A 14,158-nucleotide genomic window follows, 5' to 3' on the forward strand; every position below is an offset into this window, starting at 1 on the left:
AAATAGGATGAATGAAGCCAGTGAGAGGGAGTTGTTGAGGCTGTCAGAGTGCTTGCACCCAAACATTGATCCTGTTTTGGGATTTATTTAATTTGTTTAACTATATTAAAGACATTGATATTTTTTTTCTTAGTTTTGTCTTTGCTACAACCAACACCAATAAACGCCACTTTTATTGGACATGTTGCTGCCTTCTTAAGATCTGTTCACACCTTCAAGACACATTGCTGCACGGCCTACCACACACATAAACTTTCCAAATTTCTCTCTCTTTATCTTTGTACATTTTGGGGGCGAGGAATTAAATGATCGTTTGGTTATGGTGCTGCAATGAATAAAAATGTGCCCAACTATCTGTGAGGCAATAAATATGGCCAGCATGATAAATATGAACTTAGGTCTTGCTCACACCCACCTGAGTGATTGATCCTCTCCGGCATGAAGGCAGAGCATCCTGATGGACACGGGTGCCTGGAATGCCCATGGTGATGCTGCCAACCTGCACTGCGGGGATGGCAGGACCTGAAAAGGAAAGCAGGAGTATGACGCGAGGAGAACGGGTTTCCCTAAAAAAGGTAGAGTCTGTGGGTGAAGGTGTGACACGATTTCCTCTCTCCTGCAGAACCTAGATGATGCAAGTGGAACCAACAGCTAGACATTGTTGTTATAAATTGGAGCACTAACAGTAAGTCGCTGATTCTTTTGGTCTTTGTTAATGCCCTGGAGAGATTTTATGAGGTCCAGTCAGCAAATCTTCCTACATTTCTTTAAATGGCAAACTCGTTGGGTAAACTGATGTCAGAAAACAGCCTTCCTTAACCTTGGAAGTAAAATAAAAGGTTTTCATATCCATATACGTGTGGGAGTTACACAGCAGTACGGAGCATGTGTTTTCACATGGGGGCTTGAGTTACATCCCTCATGTTTCTTGGCGTTCACCACCATCAGAACACCTTGTCACGTGACACTGTAGTCGTGTTTACAGAGCGAAACTTTAGTCTGATTAGGTCTTATCCTCAATTGTTTGTTGTTGTTGTGGCTGTCAGATGGGGTGAATAATTAATTGTCAATTATTATGACTACAACATCGTGTCTTACCCCTCAGCAGAGATTCGTGAGCTGCCCCAGGGGTGGCCAGTGCCTCGGCCTGGCTTGTCTGACCAAGTGGCGACAGCTGCTCCTGCTTCACTACAGGGAAAGACCCTGCGGGAGAGAGACGAGGGACAAGTTAACTGTGTGGCAAAGAAAAAGAGAAGAAAATAATTCTGGCATTGGCATTAAGGATTCTCTGCACTTCAAAGGCAGCCGTACCCAGTTTTTTGGGGTCCATCCAAGGGGGCCCCAACTGATGTGTCCCGGCTGGTAATTTGCTGTGCTCATGTCCGTATACCGAGCCTGGAACTGGAGTACCCTGAAGAGAAAACAGAATTAAACTTTAGGTATTACTGCTGTAGTGAAATGAATACTTCCACTGACAACTTCCATTTTAAAACAAAGTTTTTAACCAATTTTTAACCAAATATGCTGTGGTATAACTAGGGTCCTTTTAAACTTGAAAGCAACTTGCAGTAATGTTTTTCCACTTCATTGCATTATTAATCTATTGGACTGTACTTCCATTTGTGAGATCCTCTGTGGTAAAGAACTACAATACGTCTGTACTTTGGGATTTGTGACATTCCTTATGCACAGTCTGCTAAATCTTACATTCAAAACCAAGCCGGTCTTTTATCAAATCTTATCACCTCCAAAATGGCACGCACAATCAATTTCAAAAGAATCCAACTGCAGAGAGAACGAACACACGGGCGCTTGTTTATCACTTCGCAAATTGTGACAAAGTCCGGGGATCATGGCTGGATGGGCAGAGTCTTTTTCCTTTTTTTTCCCCAGACTCGGAAATGCTCGAGGAAATAGTTTGGCAGGGAGTAAGACAGTCTGGCGGGTGTGTACGTTTTCCAAGGTCGGTATTCCAAAGGCGGGGTCTCAGTTATAGCAGAGGTTGTGACCAGGGTTGTCAGTCATTGGGTTTTTCTCTCATCTCCTCTTTAATCGCGCACTCCCAGCTCGAAAGCTCTTGTAGTCACCATCCTCGCATACAGCTCAGATACAAACCAGAGATGAATGCCATCTAGGGCCCTGCCTGTGGTCTGACTGGGGGCTTGTCAGGGTGAACAAGAACTATCATGCCATAAGTTGAAGCAGTGGGCGAGGAGGGTACCTGTATGATGGAACCCGCAGACTTGGAGGAGGAGATGAGCGGGGGAGGCTCCGGGATGTGCAGGGGTCTGATGGCTGCCAGGCGCCCACTCTCCTGCTGCAGGTTGATGGGCACAGCAGGGTGAGGAGGAGTTTGGAAACCTGTAGAAAGAGCCGAAGGGGAACACTGGTATTGTACTGAAGGAAGGAGAGGGAAAGAGAGAGAGTGGGAGAGGGCTGAAAAGAGTCAAGGAGAGGCAGGAAGCAGAAAAAGGTTGTGTTGTGGCTCTCACTTGTGGTATAGTGCAATAGGTGCGGCTCGTGGTGAGACAGCTTGGCCATGTCCCGGGGAGAGTGCTGGTAGGGCGACAGCGAGGGTCTGCTCAGGTTGGTGGGCCGCAGATCCTGCTCCCCTCCCTGCCTCTTCCCGTCAGCATGCTGGGAGAAGGTCAGCGGCTTATCTAGAGCGGGAGGAACGGGAACACAACATGACCTCGGGCTGCCTGGAGAGTGTAAGACAGCCATTGCCACCACTGCCAAAACACTGCCACTGTTTCAGGCTTGCCACTCAAAGGAAAATTAATTTTCAGTTATTTTTTATCAAAGCTGGATGCAATAGTGAAAACACACACACGCACCCAGGCACACAATATCTCTCTTAAGTCTTGGCTCCATTCTGGGTCTGCTGGAGGAATAAGCAGTTGCAGCTGGTCTGGTCTGTTCAGGAGGGCCTTGTAACCGCCAGGCCTTGTCTCTGACTCATCTGAACAGCAGACAAAATCCACAGAAAGCTGGACTTCTGCCTTCTTTTGCAGGGTTATATTGAGTATTTGGAGCTTAACAGTCCCCTCAGCAGGCAAGCTGAAAGCCATGCACACAGCTCCTCTGAAGTCTCATGAGCACAAAAAGGCAAAAACAGCAGAGTAACTGAAGAAACGAGCCCTTAACCAGCATCTCCAATCAGATGTCCAGAAGGGCTGGCCTGAGCACGCTGTGGTGTTCCACGGATTGTGCAGTTGGGTTCCAGAGAGAGGGGACAACTTCACAAACATGATGGTAAAACGGTGTCTCTTTAATGTGCTATCCTCGATTAGACACATCTGTTGAATCCCCATCCAATTTACCTTCCTTCTTCATGAGATTTCTCCATGGTTTTAAAGTCAAGCATTCCTAGCCTGTGACCGTTACCTGAGTCGAGAGATCTTGGCTGCTGTTCTCAGCTCTTCACCAACAGTCAGTTCTCACACAGAACGAGCAAAATGCAGAAATGTGTGTACGATTAGCCCTTCCAAAAGAGACTGCGGTTACATCTATACAGTGTACAAAGTGCAGACAGACTGAGGACACAGTCTGATTAGGATGTTTCAAACATTAGTAGAGGCCCCACCCCTTCAACATCACTAATGTGATAAACGATTGGCTGTGACCGTGTGAACTTTTGCATTGTGAACAAAAACCACAGCAACTATGAGTCTCATACGGACATGACAAGGGTTTGTCGATTGCCTTAATTAATAGGGAACTGTGTGGCCATTTTATAGTGTCGAAAGTGTCTCTTTCCCCACAGCATTCACAATTAGTCATGTTATGCAACACCCCATTCCTAATCTGTGAGCTATACAGCACATCTGTATTTCTTTGCAAACTGCTACTCCTGAATAACCTGGGCAGCAGTTTGCGCAGTTCCTGGCTCTTAGAGGAAGGTGGCAGGAAGATGAGGTTTGTGTTGTGCAATCGAGCGGTGACCGGACATAAACTTGCATCGCATGCAGGGAGCACATTTCTACACATTTGGGTATAGGTAACCCATTCAGACATTCATGTATCCACAGTCAAATACAAAAGCAACTGATGCGGTTCTTGCTTTTGCTTTCCAACTTATTCTCTACACAGCAAAGTGGTAAATAAAAAACCTACGCAATCCATGAAGAAGAGTCTGGAGCCATCTCTCGTTATCATCGATTTCTGTTGGAACACAGATACAAAGCTGTCTCTTGAATACGCAAAAGCTTTTACACAAAATGAGCTCATAAAGAGAACAGATAATCATTTAAATTTTGGATCCGTAATGATAAAACTAAATTAGGGTCCTTAAAGATTTATGCTTAACCCATCTAATTTGATCATGCAAAATTATGGCAAATCATAAAATACTAATTAAGAAAATTGATTTAATGTCCTTGTTGTATGTCAGCTATTGCCCTGCTATTAAAAACAGATGACACTTGCTTATTACAAAATTGTAAGTCTACAACGATAACCTGCCAAGCCAGTAAGTGCTGGCTTTTCAAGTTCCACTGTGTTAATGCTCTCTTTTTTTAGGCCATCAGAAAGGACACACTATATGAAATTAAATGTCATTGAGGTGCACTGAGATATTCTTAAACAGATTGTGACAAATCTCCAACTGTGACAATCTAGGGAAATATAACGGCGAGAGTCTAAAACGACTTCAACAGCATAAAAACAAACAGTCCGTTAATAAAAACGCAAACAAAAAAATAAATCTAAAATTGATTTGTAGCAATGCTATGGAGGAAAGACAAATTAACACAACACGAGTTTGAGAAGGAGATCAGTAATCCAGGGGAGCAGAACCAGAGCTATAAAGCACTTGGATGTTCTTACGCTTTGGCCATTAATCAGTCTTCCCCTGTCAAACAATTGTCATTATTATTATTTTAGTGCTCGCAGATACACTCTCTAAAAGGGAAATGAAGCTGGTAGAAATTACACCGCCTAAATGCAGAAATAGATCAGTCTCGCTGTACTGAATGTGCAACCTCTCTGCTGAGGAAGCTCCTTTTATCATGTGAAAGGACGAGGTTTATGAAAAAGACGCCCATACGGTGTAACGCAAAGGTCGAGCTTTTAAATGCACTCGAGAGTAAAACAGGAAGGCCCCGACGGAGGTGTGATCTGATTAATCTGTTGTATGCCCGTCTCTCTCCAGTGTGGTTTCGTGCCGAGAGGACGTGGGGGGAATGGACCTGACCACGAAATGCAGAAGTGCTCCCCTGCGCATGTCTGTGCTGTCCTGCTCTGCAGACTCTACTTTCGGAGGATTGTGTACATTGTGATACTACTCTCCTACATCTAGCTTAGTGCTCAGTACATCGCTGTGGGACAGCTGTGGTTGGAGGCAATGTATTTTTTTAGCAGGTCATTGATAAGCAAAACTCATATTAAAGCACTCTGTTTAGTTTATGAATGACTTCTGGGTCTGTGTAAAAAAAAAAAAAAAAGTGCTTTATTTTTTCCTGTGACTTCATGAAGTCAGAACGGTGTATACAGTTAAATTCACTGTCAGCAAATCCAGCTTGTTATCGATGCAAGTGACAAGGTTACAGTAGGTCGCCTCTATTTTTTGTTTTGTTTTGTCCAACCACAAGAGCACAGCCAGAGCACAGAGCTGAGAGGCAGAAGGCTTATAAAAATAAATGAAACCACTAACCCAGCAAGTTGTGACAGACTGCTATCTCATTGATCAGATGCGTTTCCTAACTCTGTGTACTCACGGTTACTATGCTACTAAAGATTACTCATGCTGCCTCAATTACCGAAAATAACCGTGAATATGTATCCGAGGAACAGAGCTGTGCTTCACGGAGTCCTTGATAATATCAGACAAGCCAATAAGGATACAATTCCCTTCTGTAAGAACACAACAATATATAAATATAGATTTTTAAACTTTCTTGGGAGTTAGAAGCAGAGGCTTGCTTTCATTCTGCAACTGACACATTTGTTTTAGAGTCCTAGATAAATTGTTACCCAGGCTCTGGAGGAAAAACTAAATACACACTTTTTTATTTTTTTATTTTAATAGTGCACCTCTGCAGTGGCCATGTCTAAATGGATCTAATTAGGCCGCCTACATCTGTCTGTGAAGAGGAGGCTATGAAACTGTGAAACCTCCCCACTGCCGTGCAGTCCACTGTGAACTTGATAAAACCTCTGGAACAGAGCACCTTAGGGTGTTCACTTTCACTGGCCATTCATATTGCCTTTACAGGAACAAAGCAAGATTAAGTATTTAAGTAGCAAACCTTAAGCAAGTAAGCACGATTACAGCCTCAGTTTCAGGGTGAACATAGGATAGGTACCTTACATTTCACTGTGGACTGCAAAAACAAAGGTACTCTCTTTTTTGTTGCTGGGAGATGCATGCTACAGAACTCATGTGAAAAGTGGGTGGAAACTAAGAATGAATAGTGCAATTTAATTAGTTAATTCAGTCATTGCGGGAAAGGGCAGTGGGGTATGGCATCAATTAACTTCTCAGTTCTCTCAATGCAGTTTGAAGTTAAGCCCACAGTGCGAAGACTTGACAATGAATGAAAATGATGGAGAACATCTTGCAATGTTGTTCTGAGAAGATTCAGCCTGTGAAAGGACCCATGACTCATATTTATAAAGGTATCGTGGTGATGACTTCTGTGAAGATTACTACAGTTTTGAAAGATAAATGCATCATCATGGCAGATGCCGCAGCCTGGTTCATCCCTACACATTTTTCCTCTCAAAACTGAACTCAAGCTTGGGCTATAAATAGAAAATCAGTAAATTTTTAAAGAAATTGACCCATTTTTTTTAAACGCTGCTCGGCAACGTGTGCTGTTGAATCCTCAGATGTGTACTTCAGTTAGATGTATTTATTATAAATCAAATAGTTATTTATCTCCTTTTGGGGAGGGGAGGGGGTATGCAGCTGATATTTAGTCATAAAATACCTTAAAAAAACCATACATACATGAATAAATAAATGCAAAAAAGTCTAATTTCCCCAGTTGTAAGTTTCACTGTTTTTTCCCCCTCTTTCAATGCTTTAGAATAGTTTTCCTCTTTAGAAAGAACGGTATCCATCCTACCCTTCCCTGCCACACTGAGGCAGGCAGCCAGGAGAGGAGGCAGAGAGGGGGCGGCGAGGGCTTCTTACCTTCTCGGTCGCTGGTGGTGGCAGCAGGGCTCTTGGTTTTGATGCGAGGGCTGCTGCTCATGCGCTGCTCCCTCTCTGTCTGCTGCTGCTGCTGCTGCTGCTGCTGCTGCTGCTGAAGCTGGGCTGGGTGCTGCTGAGGCACCTGCTGCTGCTGCTGCTGCTGCTGCTTTAACAGAGGCAGACCGTCTTGGCATGACTCGTGTGCCATGGTGATCTGCTGCTGGTACAGTGCCAGAGCGTGGGGGGGCACCTGGGCCTTGATGCTACGCCCCCCTCCCTGCGGGGACATCTCTGGCATCTGAGAACACAGAGACAAGACACAGGCCTTCAATTGAGGCTCGAGGCACGGCTGGTACGAGCCGGTGAGCGGGCACCGCCCTTCCCACTTCCCCGCGGCTCTCCAACTTAATTACTTACCAACATCGTTATCTACTCGAGCTCGGCGTCTCGAAGGCCGCTTAATCCCACTGGAACAAGAACCCCAACAGCCCTAATCTCCAGGTTTAATTGCTGCTAATGCCGCCACCGCCACACGTGGCTTCACCTTGGGCTCCTCAGAAGAGGGCTGCCCCATGAGCATCTCCCACAGTGAGGAGGAAAGAGACTCATCTTTCTCTGCGATGGAGACTCACTAGAAACGCAAGACCGGTCTGCTCCTTTTAAGGTGCAACTAGATCGATTTGCTATGTGGCTGACCTGTGAAGGAATATCCCTAGGCTTCATGTAGCATGGCTAAAATAAATACATAATAAACAAGTTGTATATGTACATATCTTTATAGAGACCGAATAAAAAATGTCCTCCTGTCCAACAAAAGGCACAGTGAGGGCACAGCTCGTCAACTGGGCACCCCTGCTGACATCGTTAATGCGGGACTTCAAGTTTACTGAAGGAGAATAATCAAAGAGAATGTTCTACTTTGTTCCTTGAAAATGAAAATGTGTTGCCACAGAAGCTTAAGAAAAGCTTTGGGACGGAAACCTCAAGAATAAAGCCAACAGGATTTTGGGTTTGAATGCCATTAAAAGACCAAAAACATGAAATGGCCAGAGAACATAAGGTCCTATTCCAGGGACTCTTCTAAAAGGCCTCTCACACATACATCACCTAACACCCTCGCAACACTGCAACTTTCCCCTTGGCTTTATACACATAACAGAAACTACTGCACATGCTTGAAATTCACTGGCTTGACAATTTAACCCTGTAAATTGAATACTAGGTTAATGCCTTCTCTAATTTCAGTCAACTAAAAGAGCAAGTGTATCAAATTAGATATGGGTTTGGCTTTTTTACAGATGCAAACAAATTACATTACTTTCCACTCTCAAATAAGCTTCCTACAGCCTAGGAGACCAGTATGAAAAACACTTCATACACATCACCTGGAATGACACCATGTTCTTTTGCACAGTGCAAGTGCATGATCAAAGCACACTTGCAGTGATTGCCTTTTGTGTTTAAACATGACAAGCTTTTTCGTAAGGTTAATGCTGTTTGGCTAAGCCTCTAAATAATGAATCTCGATATTAAGATTGCCTAAATTTGGTCATGTGATATTATGGGTCACTTTGGGTTGCCCTGGCCACACTACGTCTGGGTGAGTCATTCCAAATGTCAAATGAGGAATCTGTTGAGAGCTTGGTATAGAAGTGCTTACTTCAGTTCCTGGACAGCATCAGAGATGTTTATGATTTCGATTGAGGGCGGCGGGATAGAATGAAACGAATGGCGAAATGACATGCAGACTTACAATGGGAGGGATTGCAGCTGCCCTCTGCTTCAGCTGTTTGAGGTCCATGGGTTTCTGAAGGGGGGAACTGATGACGCCATCGTGAGTGTAGTTCAACAAGCTTGGCCTGGGTGAGGTCATTCTGTACAAGAAATAGATGAAAAATTAATCGCAGAAAAGCCCCAGGGAGTCAAAACATCTTGGTCAATACAGTCAAGGGAGGTCTCTTCAATACGCATTACAACAGGCAACATATATGCAGTCCTAATATTGGTTATGATTATAAAAACTAAAATAAATACATAAAATAAAACCCTCAAGACCACTCCAAGTGAATTTCCATTTTTCCAGTTCCCTCAGCCTTAATTTGCTTTGGCATTCATGGAGAGTAACTTTCCCCTGGACTGTGCCAACAAATGCATCGTGGTGTCATGGAAAAATAACAAGCCCTGGGACTGGGGACAAACACTCAGTGCGTATATAATGAATCGACGTCCTGGTACCACAATGCTGGACCTGCATTCCAGACATACTGTAGCACTGTTGTTGCTATTTAACTGAATAAGTGCACATTAACACTTAACCCCACAGCAAAAAGAGGATGGAGTGGCAGTAAGTCCGGAAGGAATCTCTTCTCCAAAACGTGTATTGTTCTAGAAATGCAGACTGTTTGCAAGGTTTTGTAGACATGCATCTGCATTACCCATGAGATAGAAATAATAGAAAAATGGAAGCAGTAGTTCATTGTTTTCTATGCACTTTCTGTCCAACTACAACTGTAGTGCAATAATAAGATATGAGCTGTATAAAGTGAGACCAAATGCACTGGAACAATAGACAAATACCAAAAGACAGTTGTCCACAATATATTCAATAGGGTGTGGGACACGTTTCGGCCACAGTGACGGCTGCAACCCATTTATAGATTTATATGGCCAGAAGAATATGGTGCCACTGTCCTAGAGTGAATTCTCTGGTGCAGCTAGAGAAACTGGTGTCTGCCGATACATCATTTCGGGTCATCCCAGAGGTGTTCTATGGAACTGAGGTCAAAACTGGGTTGAGAGGCCTGTGAAATGTTTAAAACGCTGCACTCTTTCACCCCACTGTGATACACTCCCAGTTTTGTGATACAGGCATATGGTGCTGGTAGATGCACAAGTCCTTCCCATAAAAAACGCTAGTGGTAGTACAGTGTCGTTCAGAATATCGTGAAACATATCAGGGGTGGACCAGCCCTTCTTAGATGCTCAATTCTGTGTAAGACATGACCTCCACTACTTGAAAAGTAGTTCCACTCCACTGCGTGTTCCACTTATTTTTGTGTAAAATGTGTAATGTCTTCAATGTATTTGTGTGGAGATCTTACAATTAAGTACGTTGTGCAATGTGCAGCCTATCCCACTCGGCAGCTGTCATGTTCCTGCACACGTCTAGCCAGGGAACAGCTCCCCCTATTGGGACCACGTCCTCCCCCTTCATTCCTCAAGAGCCGGCTCCACATTCAGACACTAGACAGGCAAAGTGAAAACGAAACAAACAGCATTCCTAATTGCCCCCGGCATGTTGGTCCCCATATACTAGCTGAAAATGTCAGCCTGCAAATTGAACCACACACTCCTGGGTCTACCTGGCAGCCTGCCAGACCCACACTATGCTATAGCTCTTCCCCTTTCCTGTCAGAACACATCACTGTCATCTCCAGAAGCACTGCTGGTTTTCAGCCTGCTTTGCCTCCCCCCCAACTCCCTCTCTCCCCCGGATTGCTGCGACCCAGAACTTTGCGACAAGGCCACGCAAGATTTCCACTGTGTTGCGTGTGACCCCCAGCCAGGTGAGAGCACAGAGATGCCTAGTTCGGAAAACAGGTGTGAAAAGCTTTCGAATAGTGCTGGTCCTGGGGGTGTTGATAAGGAAGCGGGGGTAGGACACTGTGTATAGTTGATTTATGTCCGTAGAAAACAAAAAACAAAAAAAAGGTATTAAACATCAGGTTTGCAGCTCTTACAGGGGCATAGGTGACAGGATGTGGTGCTGAGAAGTGGGCATCCTCTAAGAATCAACACGGCGGCTCTGTCCCAGGGTTTGGTGCCAAGCAAGACTCTCATTACCATCCATGGATACAGAGGAGCAAGGGTGGGATGCAGTTGCTGAACATTACATGGACTGCAGGTCTGCACACTAAGGTGCATGGCCAATAGGGTCAAATTTTCTACACCTGGCCCATGTAAAGACCCTTCTGACTTCCTATTTAGTCAGCAGAGTTACATGGAGGATTACAGTCAGGGTACACAACACTGAAGTGCCAAGCAGACTGGCTATTATTATCTCGAGCAGCTTACTGAACCAGGCCAGAGGAGTCCGTCTTGTGTCATACTGATAAAGTTAACTGACAATTTCAAGTGACATCACATTGACACTGTTGTGAGAAGCCTTTTAAGTTTAACTTGACCATCATCTTTACTAATTCCCACACTCTGATGAAAGCATCCCTGCTGTCCAACACCAGAACCTCAGGCGACAGGACTTACCTATTCTTGTCTGAGGTATCTGGCTCCTCCACTTCATCTGCACTGCATGTAGCGCTAGAGTCACTATCGACATGAGAACCCGCCTTCGTCTCATTCCCGGTTTTAGCTCCTTTCCCCGTCCCTTTGGCCACCTCAGATTCCACAGCGGGCTTCTTCTCACTGTAGTCCTTTAGCTGCTCTTTAGTGTCCTCCATGGCCTCGCTCTTAACAGTGTCCTCCCCAAGACTCTCCTCCACTTCAGTTTTAACCTCCTTCTGATCCCGGTGGGGTTTAATGCTCTGAACAGAGGGCTTCTCCTCTGGGTTTTTCTGGGACTCTCCCAAAGCTGTGTCCTCTGATATAGCGCTGGCTCCTGCGCTGCTGTCTCCAGACCCGGGAGCTGACTTGGGCCTGCTGCCCTCACTGTTCTCTTTGGTTTTGCTATCCTCTGAAGATCTGGGAGATGGAAGACTCTCTGTGTCTGAGCTATTATTGGCTGCAGCTTTCCAAAATAAAAAAAAAGTGGGGGGGAGGGAATGAAAATACAAAAAACATATTAGATATATAAATCCGGTAGAGTCCATTCTTATTCAATCACTCAATTGTTTGTCAGGTTAATAAAAGAGACAGTGTCCTAAATTACGAACTGAGCTATTAACACCCACCCCTCTCAATTAAAAAGGTTCCTCAGATACATTCAAGTTAAGATGCAGCACACTTAAAAGATAAACTAGGTCTAAAGTACTGTGACCAACAGTTGCCCTTGAGGCTCTGCAGTCTTCTGGTTTCATACTTCAGCCCATTCACGTTTTTTATGCTGTTTATCTAATCAATTTGCTCAAATCATATTCATAACTTTCTTCACACCAGTTTCTCCACTCTTTGCACCACACAATGACTTCTGTACATTGGCTTTACTTGCATGTCCTAAAATCAAGGACATGCGAGACATTTTATAATCCACAAATAGCTTCTAGCTGGATAGAAAGTGTCCAGATAAATTATTAGAGGACTAGAATTTGACTGGAACCAAAACCAGAAGGACACTGCAGGCCTCCAGGCGTCGAGCTGGAGAGAACCCTCCGTACAGCTTCTCTCCCCTCCGTACGGAGACGGGCGGTGAGCAGTGACATACTCTCTCCATCCTCTGCAATCTCCTCCTCGTTGCCGCTGGCCCCGGACACCTCCATCTCCTCTTCCTCGGCGGCAGAGGGGGCGCTGGCCTCCTCGTTCTGAGCGGCCTTCCTGCGGCGCCGTGCCTTCCGCTCCTTCTCCTGTTGTGGGGAAAACAGACAGGCGTGTTAGCACAAAAAAAAATGGACCAGTACCCCAACACCTGTTTTGGTTTTTGAGGCAAAAGAAGATTCTGTATATTTCAGGTACTTTCCATGAGATGCACTGGTGATATTCTGTTAAAAGTACAAAAGGAACTCCTCTCATAAAGCTCCCGTTATCACTTACTCTAAGTGGAAAGTTGGCAAACCTAAAATGCCTTCAATTACAGTGGACTATACAGTGCAATACACCAAACATGAACTAAATTGATAAGATTTATTATTATTATTTTTTTTTTTAAACAGAGTCCATTTTAAGGAGTATTGTTCTTAGCCACTTTCTTGTATGGAAAGCCAGCAGAGGAAGCCAAAATATACATCAACATAATAATATCTTAAAAGCTTAAGAAGGAAAATCCTTTCATTGAAAGCTTTGGCGTGTGTACATTTTTTGTGCGTACACTGTCGAAAATGATTACAGGACGAAACTTAAAACTTAAAGAATTTAATTAAGTAAAAAAAATGTATATATATATGTGCCACACTGTTCTTAAAAAATGTTATTCAGCTGGGAAATGCTTCATAGGTAAAGTGTTAACATGAGGCAGCTCAATATTTGAGAACCAGTATGAAATTGTGAAAGGAGTACCCAGTGCACATTGTATCTGTGGACTGCAGGGAAACTTCCTTTTTCATTTTAATAATCAGTGATCTTGTGCCAAGACCAACTTACAGTAAGTGTAATTTTGATAAAGCCTTCATAGGTCCTCTCATCCACTTAAGATGACTTGCTGCTACATGCTGTATTAGATACAGAGGGATCCACGGCAATTACTCCAGAGAGGCATCTTTGATGGGTTATAATGCACAAGCAACAAGAACTTTCTCTGTGAAGTCTCCTTGCTTGATTGCTGTTCTACATTAGGTACTTTAACGAGGATTAGAAGACATTCTTCAGACAGAAAGGCTCTCTTTAGATAGCATACACGATAGGGCACAACGCTGCCTGCTACAGTAACGTGCCGTAACAGACACACCGCCGAATACACACACAAAAGCAGCCCATCGCCTTCACCCATCCGCTCCCCCACTTACCGATTTCATTTTGTGTTGCTGCAGGATTTCGTCCAGTTTCTGACGCTTCTTGTAGTTAAAGTAGAAGTTCTTGCACTGGGACACAGTTTTGGAGCCCACCATCTTTGCAATGGACGACCAGTTTCTGCCATACTGAAGGAGGCCTAGAAAAAAAAAAAAAAGACCGTACACATTGATTGGTGAGGAGAGAAAAAAATAACACTTGGTCACTTGGTCCATTTCAGCCTTGACAAGCCAACAGCAGGTATTGAAAAGAATAACGATTTTTTTCCTTATTTTGTGTAAATCTACTTTGAGAGACGTCCGATGTTAAAAAATAACATCCAAACAAACAACAACAACACTGAAACATTCACTTCCTGCTTAATCAACATCATCCTTAAAAGCATCTGCTCACGAACTCTCTTGA

The 14,158-nt window shown here is 44.1% G+C and overlaps 1 protein-coding gene across 8 annotated transcripts in view; it reads right to left on the reverse strand.

Moving 5' to 3' along the window:
* The window catches only part of ncor2 (nuclear receptor corepressor 2), a 160,334-nt gene that overhangs the window by 22,856 nt on the left and 123,320 nt on the right, over nt 1–14,158 (reverse strand). For 6 of the 8 annotated variants that reach the window (XM_066689577.1, XM_066689576.1, XM_066689575.1 and 3 more), the window contains 11 exons: nt 13,750–13,892; nt 12,516–12,654; nt 11,402–11,882; nt 8,892–9,012; nt 7,139–7,436; nt 4,117–4,164; nt 2,493–2,660; nt 2,222–2,361; nt 1,312–1,411; nt 1,099–1,203; nt 416–522 (listed from right to left, as the gene is read on the reverse strand). In XM_066689577.1, coding sequence (XP_066545674.1) covers nt 416–522; nt 1,099–1,203; nt 1,312–1,411; nt 2,222–2,361; nt 2,493–2,660; nt 4,117–4,164; nt 7,139–7,436; nt 8,892–9,012; nt 11,402–11,882; nt 12,516–12,654; nt 13,750–13,892 — 1,850 coding nt within the window. The remainder of the gene's footprint in view (nt 1–415; nt 523–1,098; nt 1,204–1,311; nt 1,412–2,221; nt 2,362–2,492; nt 2,661–4,116; nt 4,165–7,138; nt 7,437–8,891; nt 9,013–11,401; nt 11,883–12,515; nt 12,655–13,749; nt 13,893–14,158) is intronic. The other 2 variants (XM_066689578.1, XM_066689579.1) reach the window with 2 other exon arrangements.

Source organism: Amia ocellicauda, chromosome 17, assembly GCF_036373705.1.
Source record: "Amia ocellicauda isolate fAmiCal2 chromosome 17, fAmiCal2.hap1, whole genome shotgun sequence".
Classification (NCBI taxonomy): domain Eukaryota; kingdom Metazoa; phylum Chordata; class Actinopteri; order Amiiformes; family Amiidae; genus Amia; species Amia ocellicauda.